Source organism: Misgurnus anguillicaudatus, chromosome 3, assembly GCF_027580225.2.
Source record: "Misgurnus anguillicaudatus chromosome 3, ASM2758022v2, whole genome shotgun sequence".
NCBI lineage: Eukaryota > Metazoa > Chordata > Actinopteri > Cypriniformes > Cobitidae > Misgurnus > Misgurnus anguillicaudatus.
Genome location: NC_073339.2, coordinates 41,205,828 through 41,223,471, shown reverse-complemented (window position 1 = coordinate 41,223,471; position 17,644 = coordinate 41,205,828). Strand labels below are relative to the sequence as shown.

The window sequence follows — 17,644 nt, the reverse complement described above, 5'->3', positions numbered from 1 at the left end:
CCTTGACTGGGAGTTGTTGATGCATCCCTCTGTCGTCTGTGTGCGTGCATTTAGCTTAGCCCCATTCATTCAATGGTACCAATCAGAGATAAAGTTAGAAGTGACCAAACACATCAACGTTTTTCCTATTTAAGACGAGTAGTTATACGAGCAAGTTTGGTGGTACAAAATAAAACGTAGCGCTTTTCTAAGCGGATTTAAAAGAGGAACTATATTGTATGGCGTAATAGCACTTTTTGGAGTACTTCGACTCGCCTGAAAAGTCCGCTCCCCTTCTTCCTCTCATAATGGGAGAGGGAGGGTGCTACTGCGCCGAGTCGAAGTACTCCCAAAAGTGCTATTACGCCCTTAAAATATAGTTCCTCTTTTAAATCCGCTTAGAAAAGCGCTAGGTTTTATTTTGTAGCACCAAACTTGCTCGTATAACTACTCGTCTTAAATAGGAAAAACGTTGATGTGTTTGGTCACTTATAACTTTATCTCTAAATGGTACCATTGAATGAATGGGGCTAAGCTAAATGCTATCGAAGCGTCGCAGCGCGCTCCAGCGCTTACGTGCACGCACACAGATGATAGAGGGATGTATCAACAATTCTTAGTTAAAGTAATAACATATTTTAATATTGAAAATGAGTAGACTATTCCTCTAAGTTTGGGTCACAAAAGTCATTTGTTTATGTTGTTGTTGCAAAAACCATCTATACACAATTTTTTTGCAATGCATTTTTGGGAATATGTTTATTTTAGCATTTTAGAAGAAATGCATACGTGCGTTCCTCCCTTAAAATTTGGCCAAAATAACAAATTATAACCTCAAAGCATCTTTTTACCCTTTTTGATATTGATCTACTGTGGAATTTGTTTGTTACAGATATATGATGGGAGTACGTCTAGGGGGTAAAGATCATTCATTCATGGACGATGGCTACCAAGTCAACCCCAAACTGGTTGTCATTGTTCTGAACACACAGAGGGAATGGGAGAAGGTAAGATAAAGAGCTTTTAATCTCTATATCCCCCGAATCTTAATTTTCTTCCATGCCTTCACCTGTAAGGGGCTTTGGAGACCATAAGCAATCAATATTCTGTTTTCTAGCTCGAAGCTTTTCGTGGCTGTCAGTGAAAATGCAGTGGCCTTCACTATAAGAGAAAAAGAACATTTCATTTGTACTTTTCATTTCACAGCCTCAGGTTTTTTTAATGCTTTATGACTTCAAACATTGTTTACTTAAAATGTCCCTTATTAACCTATTATGGTATAACATATTTATTAAGAAATTATTTCCACCACTAAACCGGAGCAGAGTAATGCGTCTCTGTCATATCAAAACATGCGACTTGTTCCTTTTTATTTGTATTTCTATTTAAGCTATTAACATAAACAATTTGCTTGTTTCCTTTACACTCATCTAGTTGCCCTTTCTTTTACTCGCTTTCCTTTAATTAGCTTCACATGTTCTCCAACTTTATCTCGGAGCTTCACACACTCGTTTTCTTAATGGTTTGCTCACTCACGCGTTCGTTTAATGAGTTGTTATTTCTCTAAGGTGCGTTAGATGCAGTGTGTTTTGACAATGGCCCGCAGTGTGCGTGAAAAGACACACATGCACACACATTAAAATCCTGCAGTGATTGTGTGAAATGTGTGACACTAATCATTTCTCACTGCAGCGGGGCTAGAACAGGGTGCGAGCAGATCGCTTTGTCGGAGCTTATAGATGAACAGAACGCACGACTTGCGACACAAGATCGTTTTTACATGGGGTAAACATACCTGTCTTACTTGATGTTACATGGGTAGTTGAAATGACTTTCCAGCTTTGTAGTATGCCAAAACACTTCTCAGATAATATACATAAAAACCTCAGATCCTAAGATCCTTCAGTAGACAGCTGTGTTTTAAAGTTAATTTTACAAGAATTAGAAGTGTTGTGAATAGGCTGAATGGGAATATTGACAATTTTGTAATCTTAATCTTTTGTTTCCCTGTGGGGAAAATCAGGTTTTATAGTTGTTTATATGTCTATGTGGTGTTTCTAATATGCTTTAAGACAAGCCAAATTCATTATTCAACACCATGTATTTTTTACCATATAATTGGAGATTTTGGTTTCCAAACGCCTTGGTTTCCACAAATAAACCGATCACATCAACACAGTTGAACGCTTGAATCAGTTCGAATCATAGATGTTATGTATGGATGATGCATAGACTCAGCGTTGAAACAATTTCAGCACAGCTGTTTCAGCTCTTCCTTATGCTCACACCTGTTAAAGGAAAACACCACCATTTTTCAATATTTTACTATGTTCTTACCTCAACTTAGACTAATTAATATACATACTTATCTTTTTTCAATGCATGCACTTTTAATCTTTGTACAGCGACTCGTGAATGTGTTAGCATTTAGCCTAGCCCCATTCATTCCTTAGGATCCAAACAGGGATGAATTAAGAAGCCACCAAACACTTCCATGTTTTCCCTATTTAAAGACTGTTACATGAGTAGTTACATGAGTAAGTATGGTGGCATAATATAAAACTTTTGTTTGGAGCCATAGGAATGAATGGGGCTAGGCTAAATGCTAACACATTCAAGAAGCACTGTACAAAGATTAAAAGTGCACCCATTAAAAAAGATAGGTATGTATTAATTCATTTAATTTGAGGTAAGAACATAGTAAAATATTGAAAACGGTGTAGTTTTCCTTTAACATCAGCGCTAAAAGATTAGAGCTGCAAACGCGCGGTTCACGTATGCTTTTGTGTGAAACCGAACTTACCAGTTATGTGTCTGAAACTGCCGAATGTAGCATCTATTTACATATACAGTGCTGTGCAAAAGTCTTTGCAATTGTATAGTGATCATATCGTATAACTATTTCTCAGACTCTTTATTGTAATACAACCAAAAAATACTGGAAATGTGTATGAAGTATTAAAAATAGTAGTGTCAAGTATTTAGGGTAAACTCCCCTTTTACTTGAGCAATAGCAGGCAACCGCAGGATCTCTTAAACCTAAATCAAATTAAATTAAATCCTAATTTCTAATTCTAATCGAATGCCTTCAAGACTTCAGTATCCTCAAAAAAGCACAAGATGTGTTTCGTGTCAAGAGAGGTCACACTTAATACCGACTGATACCTGAAGAAGACATTTAGTTCTGAAAATTGTTTTGTTTTAAATTTTGTGGACATATTTCATATATTTTTTTGTATTTGTGTAAAAAATAAATATGGACGGACATTAAAACTTTGCCTAAACAACAAAGCTGGTGGTGGTGGCCGAAGACTTTTGCACAGTACTGTATAAAGGGGGTCGCACACCGGACAACAATAGTGCACATTAAATAGCGCAAATTTAGTCAGATAGCATCTACCTTAAAATGCAAAATATACGTTATCAGCCAATGTTAATCGCTAATGATTTGGGAAAAATATTATGTTATTTAATGTTAAACTATGTGAGTGGTGCTCTGTGTTGCGACAGGGATTTGAGCAGCTTTCTGAGTCAAAGCTGGGCAACGCGGACAGGCGCCACCTGTCGGCGTCGATGTGCGTATACTCATAGAAAACAATGTGTTCGATTTTTTTACAACGACGCTGTGCGGCGCAGACCTGCATGTCCGGTGTGCGACCCCCTTAACAATAGTCAGAGGTGGTGTGAAAAAGTGGAGGCGGGGACTAATTCACATATTCATATTTATGGTCTGAGTAATTTGCATATTTATATATCTGCGTATACTAAATGAGGCAAGAGTGTAAAGTTAAGAGGGTCGCACACCGGCCGCGCAGCTCAGCATCTCACCGCGTCAAGTCGCGTGTAGGACAACTCGAAGGTATCGTAAATCGGAAGTGCACATTAAATAGCGCGAGTTTAGTCCGATAGCGTCTACTTCAAAATGCAAAATAAACGTTAGCAGCCAACGTTAATCGCTAACGATTTAGGACAAATATGATGTTATTTAATGTTAAACTATGTGAGTGGTGCTCAGTGTTGCAATATGGATTTGAGCAACTTTCTGAGTCAAAGCTTGGCGCCGCGGACAGGCACCACCTGGCGGCGCCGGTGTGCGTATACTCATAGAAAACAATGTGTTCGTTTTTTTTAGAACGGCGCGATGCTAAGCTGCGCGTCCGGCGTGCGACCCCCTTTACTATGGTCCAAGGTGGTGTAAAAAAGTGGAGGCAGGGACTAATTCACATATTCATATTTATGGTCCGAGTAATTTGCATATTTATATATCTGCGTATAATAAATGAGGCAAGAGTGTAAAGTTAAGGGGGTCGCACACCGCCGCGCAGCTCAGCGTCGCGTCGTGTCTAGGACAACTCTAGGTATCGTAAACCGGAAGTGCACATTAAATAGTGCAAGGTTTGTTGACCCCCTTTACTATGGTCCGAGGTGGTGTGAAAAAGTGGAGGCGGGGACAAATTCACATATTCATATTTACCCGAGTAATTTGCATATTTATATATCTGCGTATACTGAATGAGGCAAGCGTATAGAGTTAAGGGGGTCGCACCCCCGTCAAAGCTGGGCGGCCGGTGTGCGTATACTTATAGAAAACAATGTGTTCAATTTTTTTAGAACGGCGCAGCGCTGAGCTGCGCGGCCGGTGTGCGATCCCCTTTACATTAAATCTGCTTTAAAGCATGAATAAATTATTGTGACAGGTAAAACTTTTATATATTTTGATACTCTTTATTATGATACTCAAAGATGACTGCAGGGAGACTTTAAGAAACCATTTCCATTTTAAATGTAGTAAATGTGATATTTTAAAGAGAGCAAATCATTTTCAACTTAAATAATTGGCTACACAGTGAACTACAATTTTTGTTTTGTGTTTTATCTCTTGAAATTTTCTGGGGACCCCCTTAATACATTCTGGGGGACCTTCTTGAGGATTTACCCTAGTTTGAAACCCTTGCGCTAAAGTACCATCATATCTTGTAGTATTAAGATTTGTGCTCAAAGAAATGACAAAAGTGGTTAAACCTGTACAGGGAGCATCCCAATACTTTTGTCCATACACTGTCAAAAATAAAGATACAAAGCTGTCACTTGGGCAGTACCCCTTAAAAAATGTCCTAATATGTACCATTTAGGTACAAATATGTATCCTTGAACTGCCAATATGTACATTTGAAGTACTAATATGCACTCTTTGGATAAAAATGTGTAACTTTTTGAAAGGGTACTGCCCCATTGACAACTTTTGTACCTTTATTTCTGAGAGTGTATAGTATAGAAACTGTAGATAGATTTAATGTCTAAAATGTGGGCAAGGCAGGTAACACCTGACTAATTTTATTAGCAGATTTCACTTAAAAAGATTAATTTATGTAATTACTTATATATAATACAAACATACTAGCGTGTATAAATAATGTAATTTAATGCTGTTATTGACTATTAATTACAAAAAACACAATTTTCTTTTCCCTTTTAAAATTTTATGAGCCTATTTATTGTTCTATTTTAACTATGCATGATTATATGGATAGTTGCATTTCATTATTATTAGTGTTTTGCAATTTTATGAACCACTTGAGCAATGCCTATATATCCAGTTAGTGTAGAAGGGTATAATCTTTGGGAACGATTAGGCTGTCGGCAAGCACGTCTGAAAGTCTGTTTAAAAGTCTCAATATGTTATTTTAACGAAAACTTTTTGATGCGCAAAGAATCCCATGTTTCTCCCAAAACTTACACAAAATGCCATGTTTGACGAAGCATAAGCTTGCATGAGCCAATGCTTGTCCAAATGTAATTTCAGATGGGACGATGGATTAATCACTCACTGAAGTTGAAGTTTCCGGTGTGGCCACGTTACAACTCGTTCGGGGACATGGACGCAGATGAGAACCACTTGAGCATTGTGACTCTTGAGGAAAGACCCTTCGTCATAGTGGATGACGTGGACATTCTCACCGGCACCTGCATGCGTAACTCGGTACCATGCAGGAAGCACATTAAAGAGTGAGTTTTATTACAGCAACTATAAAGAAGGACTCGGGAAGATAACACCAGCTTTGAATAAACTAGCTTGTACCCGAGGCATTGTGCATTCTATCTTTGTTAACCTTTAGCCGGGGAGCTTACTTTTCTGGGAAATACGGGAATTATTGTGCTGTCTCTAATGCGGTTAACGCTCAGTTTTGGATGTAATACTTGGACTGTATTAGATTGAGCTTTCCGAACACAATAAATGTTTATATCTTAAAACTTGTACAGCATCAGCCGTGTTTCAATAACTCTGTTTGCCGCAGTAACACCACGGAGGGTTCCTACATCAAGCAGTGCTGCAAGGGCTTCTGTATAGACATCCTGAAGAAGATCGCTAGGAATGTGAAATTTACCTATGACCTTTACTTGGTCACTAACGGTAAACATGGCAAAAAGATCAATAACGTATGGAACGGCATGGTGGGGGAGGTTAGTCTGTTTGTTTGTCTATCTATCGATGCTTTACTAACATCTCTCAATCAATCAACTTTCTATCTATGCAACTAATCATTTTTCCATTCATCCATCTATATTTTTGTGTCTATGTTGTTCTCCACTTTGCAGGTTGTCTATAAAAAGGCCATAATGGCCGTCGGCTCATTGACCATAAACGAAGAACGTTCAGAGGCCATAGACTTCTCCGTCCCATTCGTGGAGACGGGCATCAGTGTGATGGTGTCCCGTAGCAACGGAACGGTGTCCCCCTCCGCATTTCTAGGTAGTGTAATAAATAAATGACATTCCCTTTGAATTCCCTCTGGATTCTGTGTTTGTAGCTCCGCTGTCACCAATAAATCCTTTGGTCTCTCTTTTCTCCCTTAGAACCCTTCAGTGCTTCGGTGTGGGTTATGATGTTTGTCATGTTGCTCATCGTGACGGCAATCGCTGTTTTTCTCTTTGAATTCATCAGTCCTCTCGGTTTCAATAGAAACTTGGCACAGGGCAAAGGTACGAAACGCAACCTCAACTACAAATCTCTAAACAGATCGAGTTTAAAAATGGGAACATTTAAGAAACAAGCACTGTGAATGGCTGTGAAACCACAGAGCTTTTACACTTCTCACTAACATTTTCTTTTCATTCTCTAACAGACCCCCACGGGCCCTCCTTCACCATCGGTAAGGCCATCTGGCTACTGTGGGGTCTGGTGTTCAACAACTCTGTCCCCGTACAGAACCCAAGGGGCACCACAAGTAAATTCATTGTGTCCGTGTGGGCCTTTTTCGCTGTGATATTTCTGGCTAGCTACACTGCCAACTTGGCCGCCTTTATGATCCAGGAAGAATTTGTGGACCAGGTCACAGGCCTTAGTGATCGAAAGGTAATTTTTGGACTGTGTAAAATAGGCCTTTAGTCTTATTTTTTTATGCATTTGGCAGACAATTTTATCCAAAATACAAGTAACACATTTTTTACCAGTATGTGTGTTCCTAAATTCGAACCCATGACCTTTTGCACCGTTAATGCAATGCTCTACCACTGAGCTATTACAGGTGCACGGTCTCCACAATATATTGATTAAAAACATATAACATTTTTATAACTCAAAGGTTATAAATTATTCCCTATCTATTAATTTTAAAAAATTATTTCGCCTTATATTAAATATAAATAATTAACCTTAAATATATTTAAAAATGATATACCATTAATTAATTTTCTTTCTTTTCACTTTATGTTAGTATTAAATAGTCGCACACACAAGTGTACAGTGGTGATACTACGGTAAGTGCACTGAGATTACAAAATAAAGCACACCGTATTACATGGCTCGTTGGAATGCTTGATTTTGATTGGCCAGTCGCAACATGATTTCATGGAAAGTCATGTTATAGTCACGCAATATGTGTTCAATTTATTTGTGTCAATGGCACAAAATTAAGCTTTTTTAAGCACAAATGTCTAAAAAAGCAAGCATTTGACGCGCGTCAGAGGCAAAATCCGCTTCTTGTGGGAGAGGCAAGTGCTATGCGGTTGTCTGTTTGCAAGATGACTGATGTTGATTGTGCATTTATCGAGAGAGTTACCGTTTTTTATTTGGAAACCTTACTATAGGGGGAAAATAAACAGCGCGGGTCAATAAACGTCACGTGACTCAAAAGTGAAATGTGTATTACAACTTACAAGGTTGCGAGGTCTTTTTTATTCCTGTCTCTATAGAAATAAGAACTTGTGTCGTATAGCTCCGCGTGACTGCTCACGGAGAATATCAAGCGTTCCTTCAGGTTGAATGAGTGACTCCGGCCGGGGTTGCCACCACTGCAGCAAGCAGGCTCCTGATTGGTTAACGCGTGCGAAATTCCGCCAAAGCTCAAATTTTTCAACTCGGGTGTCAGCCGCAAATTTGCGTCAAACGCAAAGTGCACAAAAAACACAATTTGCGTCTTCCGCGCCAAACGCCTCATGCTTGCCGCGAGACCTCCAGACGCGTGTCAACGTGTCTTCACATTGACTTAACATTGAAATAACTCACGCTTCACACCTCTACTGCAGCTGGTGTAAACGCAGCATGAAAAAGTAACAGAAAGTGATTCTATCCCCAAGCGACAATGGTAAGAAAATAGAAAAAAAACAATGAGAAAACAATACATAAAATGAAACAAAAAAGAAAGTCGTGCAACACACGAAAAACTATTTATAGAAATTTGTGTGTCACAAAAAAGACATTCGTGCTCAATGCATGAAAAAAGCCGAATTTCGTGCCATGGACAAAAATACATTGATCAAATTTTGCATTATCATAACATGACTTTCCGTGAGATCAGTCTGCCAGTCGCGACAATTGCAAGTTTGTTATTCCCAGATAACAACCGCACATAACTAATAAAACACGATAACCCGGATGCTGACAATCATTTAGACAGGTACAATTTAATATTACACAAAAATTAACTATTAACTCTTTCGCCGCCAGCGTTTTTAAAAAAAGTTGCCAGCCAGCGCCAGCGTTTTTTATGATTTTCACCAAAGTTTAATGCCTTACAGAAAATGTTCTTCTTTAAATATATAAACATACAATATACCAAATGAAAGAACAGACCCTCTGCTTTCAAACAAAAAAAAAAACGTTTCATCCTACCTTGAGTAGTTCTTTTGTAATCAGCTTTTGAATATGGGTAGGTTTCTGCAAAAACACCACATTTTGAGCAAAAAGCTGAGATAATTCCATTTTTGTGACGGACTTTTCATAGAGATCCCATTCAGAGCGATCTTTAAAACAGACATGGACATGCAGCAGCTTGCCATAGGGCAGTACTTCCGGGTTTGAAAAGTTGCGGAAGGGCGCCACCTGGTGGATAATAGCGGTATTGCGGAAAGACTGAAAATCTCGTCATTGGCGGGGAAGCGTATTCTCTTAATTTACGAGATATCTCGTCAATGGCGGTGAACGAGTTAATATGTTAATATGTCTTTTAATAATTGTTTGTGACATTTGAACATCTTGTCTTCCCTTAAAACCAAAATCTAATTTGTTTTCCTCGCAGAAGGTATAAATGATTTCAAATCAATATTTAATGTTCTTTAACTTACTTATGATGTAAACAGACATGTAAAAAGCGGAATAATGTATACACTGGCTTATTCAACCCATAATGGGTAAATATTGGACAGAATACATGCTTGGTTAAAAATGACCCAGTGGTGGGTTGTTGTTATGCAGCCATGGATTATATTAACCCAGCAGCTGGGTTAAAAGAACCCAGCATTGGAACAGTTTTAACCCAGCGGTGTGTTCTGTCCAATATTTACCCAACATGGCTTAAAATTAACCAGCCATTTTCAGAGTGCAGGCAGCCGGTTGTTATCATTTAGTAAGCCCCTTCAGTGTGATACAAGACCCTCCGCTTTGCGTCAGGTCCTGATCACACTGTCGGGGCTTATTTCTGATATAACAACCGACTGCCTGTACATTATCCCTTAAATAGTACTTTGATATGTATACCATGGTATAGAATAATTTGGTGCTTCTAAATGGGCTTACATTATAGGATTTTCATAATATAATGTGTGACGTTTACAGATAAAATCTTACACTTTCTGATCTGCTCGCAAGCCCTGGTCATATTAAACATGCTTAATATTAAGGATTTTAAATCGGGATGATTACATCAGTACTTTTACAATAGCTAATGAGACAGAGGTGAATGACCTTTTAAAACATTGACCACAAAACAAGCTGCTGTACGGGTCCAGTAAAGAGCGGAGACAGAGAAACGGCTTGTGGAAGTGTGGAAACAACACGACTGCCTAAATAACACGTCTGTGAAAACGTATCATAACTGTTGGCTCAAAAACAATGGCTGAGAAAAAAATCGCCTCGGTTTTAAACACATGGGGGAGTGAAGAAAGTTGCTAATTGGCACAATAATCTTAATAATATCTTGTAGTAATATCTTTTAATGTGTAATGCAGCATGTTTTTCAAATCTCGAAGTGTGAGCATGTTTAAGAAAATCTGTCAAGATTATGTGTGTGCTGCAACCAGATTTCATAATCGGCCAGGATTTTTAAAAACCTATAGTGTGAGCTCGACCTATAATTTATTATAAGCATATAAAGCTAAATAATGCATCTTTATGTCACTCACTTTCGAGTTAAAATATCTTTTTAACTGCTCCATCTGTCATTTTAACCATGCCTCATAATAAATTATTTCTTAAACTTGAATACTACCAGCTCACTTAGATGTTACCACAAGAGGCACGTATTTTAAGCTACCAGACAAAAACAATTTTTACACTGTGCTGTATTGATTGGCAGTTCACCAGAGCCCTTCCATCATTATATATTTACAACAGAATGTCTGATGTGGTTTTGAGGTTTAACTCTGAGGATGTACTGTATCTGTATTTTATGCCTTCACAGTCCTTCGATGTAATTGCTGCATTTATTTCTACTTTCTTCATAGTTTCAAAGTCCCTATTCTTACTCGCCACCATTTCGCTTTGGGACGGTCCCCAATGGGAGCACAGAGCGAAACATCAGGAAGAACTATCCCGACATGCACCAGTACATGGTCAAATACCATCAAACTGGAGTTCAGGATGCACTGGTCAGCCTTAAAACTGGGTACGGCTGGAATTGTACTGCAGTTTATTTGTGTATTTACTGGGGTGTGAAGTCACACATAGCAAAAACTTAAAAATGATTGTATTTTTCTCACCAACATGAGAAGCTAAGCTAGCCAATGTAATTATTTATAAGATTTTTTTTACCAGATTTTAATCCACAATCCCACTGCATATGGGTGATTCTCACTAAATCCAGATTTAGAAGGTGTCCAGCATCAGAATTTTTAAAAAGCCCTTGAAGCCAAGTTTTTTTTTTTTGCACATATAAGATTAAGGTCTGAACTTACTATAACCATTTTTTTTAGAGGATTTAAAAAATATTTACTATAAAATTTTTTAGATTATCATTATCAAAAATTATCATTACAACAACATTAAAAATGCATTTACAAACTCATGTTTCGGTAATGAGAACTAAAAAGTTGTCTAGGTACTATGACAAACAAAATTTAAACTTATATCTGGAGAGAAAAAATAAGAACCACTTACCTGGTAGTCATCTTGAGTGTCAAAGTCAATTATGTCCCTTCCAACAATTTTTTTTTATATTAGTTCCTTGAAGGCTTAAACAATAATTTAAAATAGTTGCGGAGGATGAGAAAATTGTTCTTGGACACATTTAAATTCATGAATATTGTCTCTACATTTACCAATGATCAGCAAATACCACATGTTTCTTTACTGTAAATGTTTATAGTATAACATGCACTGAAGCTTTTCATTTTTTCGATTTTTTTAATTATAAATTTCCATGTCAAAGTTGCGTTGCGGTAATGAAAATTTTCCCTTTAAAAACAACAAAATTGGTTTGTATGATGTCATTTGAAATCATGTGCAAAATAGTACATGAAGAGATGTTTGTTACTGTATGCTTCTTATTTTGATAGCATTTACTTTTTTATCAAAATGTTTCATGACACATCATAAGTCTAATTTCGCGAGAATCACCCGTATGTGCTTCATAAACTCTCAATCTGTACTTGCTGTAGGTTGTTTTAATGTTGATTTTTGGTTGTGTCAAGAACATATAAGAGGCTAACTGTTCCTCGTTGATTTATACAGAAAGTTGGATGCGTTCATATACGATGCCGCTGTGCTCAACTATATGGCGGGACGTGATGACGGCTGTAAGCTGGTAACTATTGGCAGCGGCTACATCTTTGCCACGACAGGATATGGAATTGCTTTGCAAAAGGGATCCTACTGGAAACGCCTGGTCGACCTCGCTATCCTTGGGATAATTGGAGATGGTATACCTGTTGTTTTGACTTTTGTTTTACCATGTATTAAACATTGTCTCGATTATAGAATATTTTTACAGTCACAATGCTTTGTGGGATTTCCATATGAGCCAAGAATATATGCAACCTTCCTATAGTGTTCTAATTGGGTATCTTATTAAACCAGAATATTTTTGCTGCCTTGAGCAGCCAAAGCATCAGAAGTGCACATATGATGCCTAGAACGTAGGCAGCTCACCGGAGTTTGGTACACAGCCAGCATGTCAGTCAGTGTTTATCTGTGTGAATGTGCGCTGTGAATGTTAATTGTGTGATTTTTGTGTTGTGCACTAGGTGAGATGGAGGAGCTGGAGGCCCAGTGGCTCACTGGTATCTGTCATAATGAGAAGAACGAAGTGATGAGCAGTCAGCTGGATGTGGATAATATGGCTGGTGTGTTCTATATGCTAGCGGCAGCCATGGCTCTGTCGCTAATTACTTTTGTCTGGGAGCACCTCTTCTACTGGAGGCTACGATACTGTTTCACTGGTCTGTGTTCTGGTCGACCAGGAATGCTCTTCACTATCAGCAGGGTATGTGACGTAAACATTATGGTAAATTAACTACGTAGATTTAGTTGCTGAAGGCGACCGTTATCTTGACGTATTAACGTGTCACAGTGTCTGTTTGCCCTTCATCTGTGTAGAAATTGCTGTTTATATGCTTACAAGCATGTTGTTTGGAGCAAAATAAGACAAAGCTCATAAAACACAATATAAAAGCACCAGGCACCATCTCTTGAATAAAGTTATAGGGCATGGTTGTTTGTCACAGCAGGATGTATAATTTTATTCCATCGGTTTACAGCGTTTCGGAACTCGGCTCATAACATCAAGTACAAAAATGGGGCGAGACTATATTGAGAAATATTGCTCTAATATATCTTTTGTTGTTACATTCCACTTATGTGTTACTCAACCTCTTTCCTTTAACCTCTCCTCCTCCGTTCTGCCCACAGGGAATTTGGAGCTGTATTCACGGCGTCCACATCGAGATGAAAAAATCCCCAGAGTTAGACTTTAGCCCTCAGGCCAACATGTTGCACCTTCTGAAATCTGCAAAAGAGATCACCACCCTCGGAGTTACCTCGCCCAAACGCCCAACTAGTCTTCTCCCTAATAGTTCGGGCCTGTTGGATTTAATGGGTGGTGGTAAAGGCAACAACCTGTCTCAGAAAAATGCGCCCTACAACAACACCAGCACCATGCTCAGCAACCGTCACAAAGAGCCACTTAACAATACTCTGTTGCCAGGGCAACGTCCCCTGAGCTTGACGGATGCTCAGCCAGGTGTGGCTGGGAACGGTGGCTCGGGAGGTGGAGGTGAGACAGCACGACCTCCCGCTTCCAAACCACGTGCTCTGTGGAAGAAATCAGTCGAGACTCTCCGACAGACCCAAGGACCGGGAGAGGGTTCCCCTCCGTCTGCAGCAGCGCCGGCTGTTGAGACCCTGCCTATGAAGAGTCAGCGATACCTACCCGAAGATGCACCCGCCCGCTCTGATGTGTCAGATTGCTCTGGCCGAGTGGACTTGCAGAAGCAGCAGAAGTTGAAAGAGACTCTTAGAAAAAGGAACCGCCTACCGCGAGACCTGAGCGATGTGGAGCTGTCGACTCTGAGGAGTCAGCCAAGCCAGCAGAGTAATCACAGCGCTCAGATATTCTCTCAGAGCAGCCAGGGAAGTCAAATATATACCATTGACTCCATTGATCACGAGAATGGACTTCACTACCCGGATATCTTCAGTGATCACCGTGACAACAAGCACCGTCCACCCTCTTCCTCTGAGCAACAGCCAATCCTGCAGCTCAACAGCAATCTGCTTTCCCAGGCCCATGAACCAGATGTAATGCAAACTGCAATCGCAAAGGATAAAAAGTACAACACGTACGGCAAGCCTGGGGGAGTGGGGAGCATCACTGGTGGGCCTGCTTCTACTCAGGATCCACGACAGACGCACTGCCGTAGTTGCCTGTCGAAGATGTCCAATTACTCTGGACTTTACACTGTACGGTCTCCTCAGTATCGCTGCGAGGCTTGTCTGCACTCCGGAAACCTCTATGACATCAGCGAAGATCAATTCCTCCGTCCAGATGGAAGGGGAATCGGAGGTGGAAGTGTTGACAGGGCCTTCTCTCCTTTTCTTCCCCAGCCTGATGCTTCCTTTACAGCCTATCTTCCCCAGAGTGACCAGGAAGGTGACGGTCTTATTAGCCACTACCAGAATGAGGGCGTGATCATTCACCGCCAGCACTCTTACGAGAACCTGCCCCAGAAGAGTTCGTCACGACGCGTCAGCCTCCAAGACAACACTCCATACGCCAACATTCCCTCCTCGACCTTGATCCCGGACAAGCACCCCAAAAAACAGTCGGCGCATCTAAACCACACACTTGCCGGGGTGGGCGTCAGCGGGTTGGGGATCGGGCGGCGCAGCAAGTCGATGTATCCAGCCCAACCTACAGATAATCCTTTTCTCCAGACGCTCCGTGACGACCAGCGTCTGGCCCATGGCCGCAGCTCCACAGACATTTATAAGCAGCTGGTGCCGCTCACATTAGGCCAGGTGGACGGCAACGTGCTCGGCATGGGGATGGTGACCCCTGACCTCTATTACACCGAGCACGTCATGCCTTATGTAGCCCCTCCCCCCGTCGGCACGTACACGGCCCCTAGAGCATTGAGCGCTGGGGGCGCTCGACGTATCTACAAGAGGATGCCGAGCATCGAATCTGATGTCTGATAGAGAGCGCTTGACAGAGAGTATAAAAAACTCTGAAAAGACATGCATGGATACTTCCAACGGGATATGATTCAAAACCGGAACTGTTCGCCGGCTCCCAAAGCTTTGTGACTGTAGGGCGAGAAAGTTACTTCGTTTTCCTTCTTGGACATATCTGTCTGAACAAAAGTCAGAGTAAAATTTTTACATCAGGTCCCCTCTAGTCGAGCAGCAGCTCTGCGTCTTCCAGAAAACATTGACGTTGGTGGGCAGGACGCTCTTGCGCCTCAGAGCAAAGAAAGAACAGCGGAAGCTGTTTGGAAGAACAGGGGCAGCTCCAAAGAGTTTCCTTTTTCAACCAACACGAGCAACCAAAAAGTCAATTGAAATAAACGAGTATCCACATTCTGCACTTTTACACACAAACACACTCGTACACAAGAGGCACAAAGTTAGTTGTAAGAATAAAATCTCTCCTAACCAAAAAAACGAACGCAGCGTACAGTAAAAGAAACGACAGGCGTAGACTCGTACATAATTCGATCAGATCCGAGTTTTTGGAGAGGCAGAAGAACGTTTGTCATTGTGTTCAAACGACTTATAAATGCATGTACAAATGCATTTCGGTGTAGATTCTGCACTGAGACACGAACCACAAAGACTGCTTAGAGAGTTCAAAGATTAGATTTCCATTCCAGCCTGAACTGTGACAAAATGCACTACCTGAATGATTAGCCTTGGGTGAAATCAAGTACGTTAGAGAGTTTCAGAGGAAGGAAACATGGCGCACACAAGACCTGCGATTGCTTGGACTTGTTCAAAGACACCAACGGTGGAAAAGGTCTTCGCCCCTCCCCACTATTGAATCTGACCTTAGCGGCATGCAAAACGCAGGACGGCACTCCTCTGCTCACAGCACAACAGTGTAGTAAAGTGTCAGTGTTAATTCATCCAAATTGTATCATCTCGAGCATATTTCTATAGTTGTCTAGAATATTGAAAAAGTGATAGTCAATTTTTACAGTTTTATACACTGCCAAATATTCGGAAGGGTGTGCGAAGCATATCTGTAGTGTTATAGAAAATATAAATAGGAAAGAGGCGAAAGAAAGAGGGACAAAAAAAAGGAAAAAACCCCACACCAACTTATTAATGATGTCAATGCAGAGATATAAAAACGTACCTGTTTGCCTCGAACACACAAGCACATCACTTCCTGTAGAATCCAACCACGCGGTCATACTTCACGATTATTTTGGTCGTTTTGAAATATAATGGTCGTTCCAGCGATATGCACAATATCAGGTTGCAATATTATATTTATGTATGAAATTTCCTAGTTTTATTATTAGTTCCTTTATTTATGAATTGTTATACACGTGAAATTCATTTATAAATGTGATTTAATTGCGTATATATTTAAAAACAAAAGATAACAGCATGTTAATCTTCTCTATGGTCGAACTTTTAGAATTGTTCTTTTTGATTTCGATGTGAATGGGAGTATATGTTTACAGTGAATGTGAAAATATGGATTCATCTCAGATGTGATTTTTGATTCTCATTTGAATACAAACATAAAACTGTCGTATCGAAAACTGTCGACTGGATCGTACGTTTTTTTCCCCGTGTCTACAGTTGAGTGAGGTTTATATTTCAGGTTATATAACTCGAGTGAAATAAATACTGAAGTGTGGCTATTCATAAAGCCTTTTGCAGATGGTCAGTCTATCACTCAGGCCCAGTCTGTATCATATGCGATCAAAACATATCAGTCCAGCTTTTCTATCAACATTAGATACTTTCAGATCAGCTGGTGGTTTCTAACCTACTTAATAAACATGAAATGCATATTCATAATTTTCTTATTGTCTACATCAGCATCCATGGAGTAGGCCGCGCAGACGTGTTCATCAACATCTCGCTTGAATGTAGACACCATCCGGATCCAAGACACTGTCGTACATTTTATGTCATGAGTAGATGGGTTGTGGCTAGATGGTTGTGATTTATGCAACCTGTATGACTTTGTATTAACAGGTAGATTTGACTTTCATCTGAATAAATCTATTTGCACATTGATCTGTTTTACATCATTTACATCACTTTCATTATACAAGTTAGACTCATTTACATCTGCTTGATCACCAAGAGATTATATAAAACTGTGTTGTTATGTTAATTAGGGATGCACTGATACAAAATTTCGGGGCTGATACCAGTATTCCATTACTTAGATACTGATAGTTTTATGATCATAAAATCGTAGAAGTGCAGAGCGTACAAACTGCAATTGCGTTGTTATTAGCTGCGTTTCCATTAAAAAGGTTTCCGCAAAACTTTAGCATTATTTTCTAAATCTCGACATAAAACTATTTTGAAATTACTTTGTTTCCATTAACCGATGATATGCGATTAAAACGTCATTTCAAAAAGCATTGTGACGAATGTGTTCGACTTCATATGACACTTTGCAGACGGACATACGGAGTACATCAAATTACAACGCATACTGAGCAGTCGAATCGCTGTATTTTGCTTGTCAGTTCTTGTGATGCC

The 17,644-nt window shown here is 39.8% G+C and overlaps 1 protein-coding gene across 1 annotated transcript in view; it reads left to right on the top strand.

Moving 5' to 3' along the window:
• The window catches only part of grin2ab (glutamate receptor, ionotropic, N-methyl D-aspartate 2A, b), a 133,512-nt gene extending 116,345 nt beyond the window's left edge, over positions 1-17,167 (top strand). Inside the window, exons 5-14 of the mRNA XM_055206009.2 lie at positions 872-986; positions 5,783-5,985; positions 6,276-6,441; positions 6,577-6,730; positions 6,835-6,960; positions 7,104-7,333; positions 10,921-11,081; positions 12,146-12,333; positions 12,658-12,896; positions 13,322-17,167. Of these exons, the coding sequence (XP_055061984.1) occupies positions 872-986; positions 5,783-5,985; positions 6,276-6,441; positions 6,577-6,730; positions 6,835-6,960; positions 7,104-7,333; positions 10,921-11,081; positions 12,146-12,333; positions 12,658-12,896; positions 13,322-15,106 (3,367 nt within the window). The 3' untranslated portion in view covers positions 15,107-17,167. The remainder of the gene's footprint in view (positions 1-871; positions 987-5,782; positions 5,986-6,275; positions 6,442-6,576; positions 6,731-6,834; positions 6,961-7,103; positions 7,334-10,920; positions 11,082-12,145; positions 12,334-12,657; positions 12,897-13,321) is intronic.
• The last annotated feature ends 477 nt before the right edge of the window (positions 17,168-17,644 follow it).